This window comes from Piliocolobus tephrosceles, chromosome 15 (assembly GCF_002776525.5).
Source record: "Piliocolobus tephrosceles isolate RC106 chromosome 15, ASM277652v3, whole genome shotgun sequence".
In the NCBI taxonomy this organism is placed as follows: domain Eukaryota; kingdom Metazoa; phylum Chordata; class Mammalia; order Primates; family Cercopithecidae; genus Piliocolobus; species Piliocolobus tephrosceles.
In genome coordinates this window covers 87,493,397-87,501,952 of record NC_045448.1, presented here as the reverse complement: position 1 = coordinate 87,501,952, position 8,556 = coordinate 87,493,397, and the positions used below count along the sequence as shown (strand labels likewise).

Below are 8,556 nucleotides of genomic sequence, written 5' to 3'. Positions count from 1 at the left end.
AAATTTTAAAACTCCTAGAAAACATTAGAGCAAATCTTTTGACCTTAGATTTGGCAATGGGTTTTTAAATTTAATACTGATCCTCTGGCCTCCTACTCAGCTCACAAGTTAAAACTCAGGTTCTAGGGTTTGTCTATGTACTACCTGATTTCAATGTTTAATTCCTTTTTTTTAAAGAAATTAAATGAAAGAGTGGCCTCGGAGAATCAGTGGGCTAACAAAAGGTGCTTCTTTGTGAATTTTTTTCCTTCACAGAGATGAGTATTTTAGGTAGTACTGTCATAGAACTTAATTTCATTTTCCTTCATAAACTTACATTATGAAGGGCCAGAAGACAAAGTGTTTCATTACTTACCTTTTTAGAACCATTTAACCTGGCACTACTTGGTTTCTTGGTTAATTCCTGTTTCTAAATTTAATTGGTGGTGTTTCCTTGACAAAGTGTGACAGGGTTTCTACCTGGCTGAGGAGGAATTTCCATGTTAGCTTTGTAATAATCACTCAGAAAATCACTACAGCATCAAACTTCTTCACTTTTGAGAAGAGTTCTTGGAGCAATTCATTACACCTGCATTTGAAGAAAGTTGTGTTGAAACCACAATGAGAGGATAATGCCAATAAACTGAGCCAAAATATTATACGAATATTTTAATGCAAAATGCTTAACACTTAAAATTAGCAAAGCTTCATTTAAATTAAAATTCCATTTAACTAAAGATGGTTAACCCCAAGAAATTGTACAGTAGTTGATTTCTGCTATATAATCCCAATCCTATGCCATACAATAAGAACTGCAACATGAGCTGTCACTTCCTCCATTGCTCTTCTGGACCCTAAGGGATGAGGGAGAGGGGACTCAGACACAAAACAAAATACAACCCAAGTAAACTGTGCAGTGATTCCTAATAGTTATAAACCCAATCTAAGTTGTCCAAACAGCTGGAGAATAACTGCAGGTATTGTTCCAGAGCTGATATGAGGTTTTGCTTTTACAGCCTGGTAAAAGTTCTGCACTAGGTGAGAAGTCACAGTTTAAGGATGCATGTTCTGTGAATAGTTACCACATATACACATTTACTGTCTGTAAACACTAGAAATATACATTAGACAGAGTACCCTCACAAGTTGGGTACAGTTTAAAAAAGAAGATGAGGTAACATGAATCTCAAAAGTCCACAGGAATCCTGCCTGAAGAGTTTGAACAGCTGCCTGTAATTCATTTCCAATGTGCAGGGAGATTAAGGTTTGCCAAAACTGGATTCACTGGCCTTTAGCATAGCAACTGCATCTTTCACTGCATGGTAGATAACATTCTTCACCTAAAAATAATAGAAAATATGGTCATTTTACATTTAAATCTGAAACCTGTCACTAAGAATAAACTTCTACCAATTTTATTACCTTCTCGCAGAATTTAAAATTCAATATTCGTATGAAATGTCAACACTGCAAAGGTCCCTGGGCTCCTTCAGACCAGTATTTCATATACATTTTAAACCCATGATTTCAAGAACTTAAAAAGCTCATTTTCCCCCTTTTAAAAGTTTTGATGCCACGTAGACCTACTCACAGTGAGTACAGGGAGAGGCAATTCCAAGGTACAGCTTTATTATTTTTCCCTAATTTTCCAAACATGAAATTATGTTACATAATTCATTACTGAAATCCTTTTGAAAATACCACCCCTTCAGACCTCTTTCAGTCTCAGAGATTCAGTTCTGCTCTACCTAAGGGTGATGAGAACACTGCAGCACTGAAGGTTAAGAACTGTGTTCATGACCCCTGACAGGCAGCTGGGCCAAGGTCAGAAGACAAATCTATCCATTTTCAGTACTAAGGCCTTTCTCTGTGGGGACAGTTCCTTACAGATTCTAAACAATATCAAATCAAACCAAGGTGAGATTTCCTCTTGTTCCTCCCTCGCAGATAGTGGTACTAGATATAAAGTAAGTTCATCAACTCACTGTGCTACTAAGTACGATATGGCCAAGTCCACTGACTCTCTTTAAAAGGTCAAGAATGGGCCATGAAGCCATAGCCAGAGAATGCTAGGAATTGGTGCTATTTTTACCTGTAATTTATCTTCATGATTGGTATGAGTCTGTGACAGATAGCGGAATTCCTGAGTAAGCCAGAAGCAGTGTTTAACATGCTCTGGAGAAACAAAATCTTCAGCCACTTTGATGCAGCTATATAAGTTATGAACCTGAAAAACAGCAAGTGATATCAGAAACCCAAAAGTTCATACTATAAAGAGAATAAAGAAAAAGTAATGATTCTTGCCTGATGTGGAGCTCCTGCCGGGATAAACACCACATCCCCAAGAAACTGCACAATAGCCCAGCCTTGAACTCCATACTCTTGATGAAGACGCTTTCTTAATGATCGGTCTAAATACCAGCTTTGATCATGAATAGGATCGTGGTCTGCTGGGTTTTCTTGACCTTGCTCTTCTGACACCTAGAATACACTCAAAATGTTATGCAACAGTAACATGCTAAGGCCCAATAAGCCATTTTTTTCCTCTAAACAGTGTTGGCAGTTCATAAACGTCAGGCCTTCTTCAACTTAAGTGCCCCCATTGGCAGAAAAAGACAAGTAGTACTGGAAGACTTCAGCTGAATGAACCAACAGAAGGAGGACGAGGAAAATGTGGCTTCTCTGATGTCAGTTCCCATAAACCATGACTGGCAGGTTCTGTATAAGTTTGTAAATACTGTATTTAAACAATATTTTAGTCTAGACTTTTAAACATAAGTAGGCTCAGGCTCCTTATAAATGAACTTGTTTTAAAGTTATTAGAAACCTGTCTTCACTTAATCTGACTTATGAAACAGTCCCAAAGACAGCTGCAGATTAGACCCGTTTATCCTTGATCCAGTAACTGGTAAAGCAGAGACTCAGAGTGACAATATCAAAGGAACAATATGGTGACCAAGCCAGTTTTCTGCAAGAGCCAAATGATCCTTAGCCAGAAACACCTTGATTCAAACAAATGCTTGTTAAAAGACATACTTGGGGCCACCTAACAGGTTAGGAATGTTCATATCCAAGACTCATGAATGACTGAAGCATATTAGCCAAAGACACCTGGGTTGCAACTGGCAGCCTCAGTGCCAAACAAGTTTAAAACTGAACATGTCTCATCTTTCTAGTTGCCTAGAATTTCCACACATAGCCCTTGCTGATAAAACCTGCCAACTACAGGGGAAACCTAGAATCTTCTGAATCCCTGCATCCCTTGCTAATGACAAGTAGGGTCACTTGCTACATGAGTGTGGACAAAACCAAACTTAGTAACTCACTCAGAACATGGTCACTCAGGGCCAAGGATACATGCACCTCTGAAGTGCTCAGATTCTTAAGGCAGTAAAAACAAATAGATGCTGGGAGATGATCAGATGCAGTAACTTGAAAGCAGAGAACAAAAATCTCTAAATGCACTCTAACACAAAACACAGCCATAAAAGACAAGGCCTGCTTTTTTTTTTTTTTTTTAGAAGTGTAACCCTAATCATTTAGAATGCTTGTTCCTTAGCAACCACCTTCAGCCTATTCAATCTGACAGGTACAGATTTAACTTTTCAGGTCGTGACAGTTCCCCTAGCCAAGCCAGTCAGTTCACCACATGTAACTTAATACTGCTATTCTCTATTCCTCTGTTCACACATGCCATAAAAAGCACACCTTTTTAAGAAATTCCCTTATCTTCTCTGTGTCCTTCGCAGCATATATGTGCCACAGTGCTCCTGGCTTCTCTTTTCCTTCAATAAATCGCTTTATTGTGAGTTCGTCAGAATCTCCATCTTGGATGGTCTTAAGGACTTCTAGAGCAAGAAGAGAAAGCAAACATCAGACCACAGGCCCTGGCTCAAAGAGTAAGCCCTCCTTTTATGCTCAGCACCCTACCTTCTTCTTGCTCACACTGTCCTTTGGGAATTCCCACATAGACCATGACATTAGCTGCATCGGATACATCTAAGTGAAGATTTGTTGTTCCATATTTCCGATCTTCAGGAGTAATTAATCCTGCAAAAACAAAGTGCCTTAAGTTTACGGAAGACAACAAAGGCTGCCATAGTCTTTCCACTACCTGGGGGATGGTAGGTCCCTGATGGACTCTTCTGCTGAGAATAAAAATTCTGAATCAAACTATTGCAAAAAAAATCTTTAACCTTGTGCTAGCAAGAAAAGAAGGAATACTCAGAAGCCAAAAACAGCAGGAAATGGAAGTGGTAAAGCAGGCTTCTGAAGGTGGGATTTGCCAAAAGGACATCTGCTAAATCAAGTGAGCTCAGGCTCTGATTGTTGCCATAGCCTAGGAGTTCTGGGACAAGAGGCAAAGCCCAAGGACCACTCAAGATGGGGAGTCCAAGGGAAAGCCCCCACCCACACACACACATAAACCTGGAACCTCAAATGGCTATCATAAGTATAAGAAGGAACACTGCCCAATGCATTCCTTGGTTCTCTCAACTGTAAAAGAGGGGTGAGGAGTGATTCAGAACGACAGGTCCCTCCAGTGTTCATAGTCTGTGGCTAATTCCTTGCTCACAGGAGAAGGCTCACCTTGCTCAGCAATCATCCTGAAGCTTACCCTGCAGTCACCTTGGGTAACCCATTCTAACACTAGGACTCTGCTTCTTAGGCTGGGCAGTAGAGAGAAGCACAGCTTGTAGTGAGCAAGCAGCGGCTGTTTTCTAACCTGCCAGCCTCTGAAAACGCCCCACAATACTGTTTTGGAGGAAGGCTTTATCTCTGGCTTGCCTGGGGCTGTGGTTTTAGAGGGGCTACACTTTTGAGAGGGCACATTTCTTCATTCCAAGTTGGGACCAGGGCCCCAGAACCCTGTTGTACTTTTTCTTTCCAGCTTGCTGAAATATCAGCCCTAGGAATAGGTAAAGCATTTGGTATTAGGGTGAAATCATAGTATAGATGAGAGGATGATGAAAAAATTTAAGGAGAGGAGACAATGAAACAATTATGGCAAAAAGCTGAAAGCTCTTACATAACTGGGTGATGAGTTATATGGAGTCACTACTGTTGTGGGAAGTCAGGGACCCCCAACGGAGAGACTGGCTGAAGCCATGGCAGAAGAACATAAATTGTGAAGATTTCATGAACATTTATTAGTTTCCCAAATTAATACTTTTATAATTTCTTATGCCTGTCTTTACTGCAATCTCTGAACATAAATTGTGAAGATTTCATGGACACTTATCACTTCACCAATCAATACCCTTGTGATTTCCTATGCCTGTCTTTAATCTCTTAATCCCGTCATCTTCGTAAGGTGAGGAGGATGTATGCTGCCTCAGGACTCTGCGTTAAGTGCACAAATTGTTTGTAGAGCATGTGTGTTTGAACAGTAAGTGCACAAATTGTTTGTAGAGCACGTGTGTTTGAACAATATGAAATCTGGGCACCCTGAAAAAAGAACAGGATAACAGCAATGTTCAGGGAACAAGAGAGATAACCTTAAACTCTGACTGCTAGTGAGCTGGGTGGAACAGAGCCATATTTCTCTTCTTTCAAAAGCAAATAGGAGAAATATCACTGAATTATTTTTCTCAGCAAGGAACATCCCTGAGAAAGAGAACGCGTCCCTGAGAGGAGGCCTCTAAACGGCCCCCTTGGGGGCGGCTGTCTTTTGCGGTCGAAGCTGAAGGGATGAAATAAGCCCAGGTCTCCTGTAGCATTCCCAGGCTTATAAGGACGAGGAAATTCCTGCCTAATAAATTTTGGTCAGACAGGTTGTCTGCTCTTAAACCCTGTCTCCTGGTAAGATGTTATCAATGACAATGCAATGTTATCAATGACAATGACAATGTTATCAATGACAATTGCGAACTTCATTAGCAATTTTAATTTTGCCCCATCCTGTGGTCCTATGATCTCACCCTGCCTCCATTTGCTCTGTGATATTTTATTACCTTGTGAAGCATGTGATCTCTGTGACCCACACCCTATTTGTACACTCCCTCCCCTTCTGAAAATTGCTAATAAAAACTTGCTGATTTTACAGCTGGGGGGCATCACAGAACCTGCCGACATGTGATGTCTCCCCCGGACACCCAGCTTTAAAATTTCTCTCTTTTGTACTCTTCCCCTTTATTTCTCAGACCAGTTGACGCTTAGGGAAATAGAAAAGAACCCACGTTGAATATCAGGGGTGGGGTTTCCCCGATACACTACCAGACTCTCAGGTTTTCAGTGTGTTTGAAAAATAGTTCCACAGTAAAAAGCCAAATTTCAGAAAAAAGCAATTAATGTAATAGAAATAAAATGAATAAAATGAACACATGGATGATATTATAGGACAGCATGGATGAATATAAAAAAATCTGATTTTATTTATATGAAGTTCAAAAGCAGGTTAAAAACAAAGAATATTGTGCAGGAATACAAGTATATATGTTAAAAGTATAAATATAAGCGAACGATAAACACAAACTTGAAGATGATGGTTAAGACTAAGGGCAATAGGAAGAGAATGGAGCTGGGAAGAAAAGTAAGGAAAGGAGACTAGGAGGCAAAGCCTTGGCAGGGACTGCCTGCCTGCTGATCCGGCCAGTGCCACACTGCAAAACGAGGAAGGAAAAAACTGCTGTGCAGCCACTGGCCCGAAGTCCATCAAATCCCAGTCATGGGTAACTGTACATTGATAAAACCAGACTCTAAACTATGGTAAACTCAGATGAAACCAAAATTGTAAAAACATAATGGTCAAAGGGAAAGGAGTGCTAGACAACAAAACATCCTGAAACAAAACACCATGGACTTTTAAGGGAGAAAAAAGCTGAAATAGTAGGGACTGTTGGGTGATGGGGAGTTAAGAGTAGAGGAAGAGTAGGAAAATGGGCTCTAGCTTGGAAATTAGGAGATCTAAGTACTAGTCTCAGACCTGCCACTAGCTGCCCCCTGGAGATCCTGAACAGGTCAATGTCCCTTCTACTGTCCTCAAGTCCTGGTCCTCATTTGCAAAATGGGCGGGGGGGTGTTGCAGAAGCTAAAGAGAGGCTGGATTATATGATCTCTCCAAAGAGCCTTTGCACTTACTCTGACTGAAGAGTCACAGCTCAATCACCCAACCTTTGAAAAGACCACTCTTCAATGATGTTTACAATAAAATATAAGGTGTTTGAAAATGAACACATCTTCATTATTTTCATTCCCTGAATGCTTACTTCTGGATGGGAACCCTTTTGTCATAGGAAAAGCTTTTATAGAGTAACACTGCCATCTATTAGTGTCTAGGGGAAAAGACCTGCTGCCAAGCTAGTTAAACCACGCAAGCAATTCTTTTGAAAATTTCTCAGATACCCACCTTTAAAGCTTCAGGATTTCTATAATGCATGGATAAAACTACAATATCACATGATATTGGAAAAATGCTCTCATATACATAAGTTTGCTCAAGATCCCAACCAGCTGCTTTAATCAGTCTCTGAAGGGCTCGAGGGACAGGACCTCGAGAGAGCACACTGCAGACCCACAGCACATGGAGGACTCACCGAGACCTGAGAAGTGAGGAACAGGCAAAAGGCCTTGTGCCCACCGGGTCTTCTCACCCACACACCATTTCTCACTCTACCCCTACCCTGGCAGAACTATCTTGGGCATGGAGACTGCTGGGAGCTTGCAAACAAAAACACTCCCCTGTCACAACAGTCCCCAACTACACTCCTGGTGGTTCCCTGAGCTGACTCAACATAACAGAATTGTGGGGCTGGAGTCCTTGCCCCTCTTCTCCTCCCCTCCCCCAACAGTCTTTGGAGAACACGGTGAAGACAACAACAGACCTTGTCCTTTTTGAAAAGGACACCCACAGGTCTAAGGCTAGAAATGGAAAGTGACATAGAAGTAATTATGGGAAGAATAAATAAATAATTTCCAAAAGGACTGGAAAAGTGGGGGCCAAATAGTAAAAATGAGTAAATAAAATTCACTGAAATATTCAAACAACTAGAGCTACATTCAACAATAAATAATTCCTTCAAAATGGGCAACTCGAATCCAGCCCTAATTAAAGGCCATGTGTAAAACTGATGAAGATCACAGTTATAATGATGAAAGAAGGCTCTGATAAATGGAGAAACCAGTCTTTATCCCAGGAATCCTCCTTGTTAGACAGTTAGTATTGAGTCATTTCAAAAGAATACAAGTCCAATTCAAAGGGTACTTTGAATCCTAAGTAACTAACTTCTACTCACCAATATAGAACACTGCATTTAATTGTAGCAGATGTTAAGACAGCTAGAATGCTAGCAGATTGACCTAAATGTCTGAACATGAAATCACTAATAACAGTACATTCTTTCAATGATGTATCACACACCATTAAAAGTGATCTAAAGACTATTAAGTAACATGTCAAGATTTTACAATGTAAAATTAGGTATAGTACAGGGAAAAACACAAAATTGCATATGCCCTACAACTGCAACTATGAAAATGAAATACACAAACATGTTGCCAGGGAATGAAAAGAAATATGTAAAAATGAAGGCTGTGGCTGTATTAAGCATTAAGATTATGGGTGGTTTCCACCATTCC

At 40.4% G+C, this 8,556-nt stretch overlaps 1 protein-coding gene across 3 annotated transcripts in view; it reads right to left on the bottom strand.

Annotated features, from left to right (window-relative positions):
* Nucleotides 1-633: 633 nt before the first annotated feature.
* Nucleotides 634-8,556, bottom strand: part of KDM3A (lysine demethylase 3A) — a 52,458-nt gene continuing 44,535 nt past the window's right edge. For all 3 annotated transcript variants that reach the window (XM_023224919.2, XM_023224921.2, XM_023224920.3), the window contains exons 22-26: nucleotides 3,910-4,029; nucleotides 3,688-3,827; nucleotides 2,284-2,460; nucleotides 2,072-2,206; nucleotides 634-1,319 (exon numbers count right to left, since the gene is read on the bottom strand). In XM_023224919.2, coding sequence (XP_023080687.1) covers nucleotides 1,239-1,319; nucleotides 2,072-2,206; nucleotides 2,284-2,460; nucleotides 3,688-3,827; nucleotides 3,910-4,029 — 653 coding nt within the window. In that variant the 3' untranslated portion in view covers nucleotides 634-1,238. The remainder of the gene's footprint in view (nucleotides 1,320-2,071; nucleotides 2,207-2,283; nucleotides 2,461-3,687; nucleotides 3,828-3,909; nucleotides 4,030-8,556) is intronic.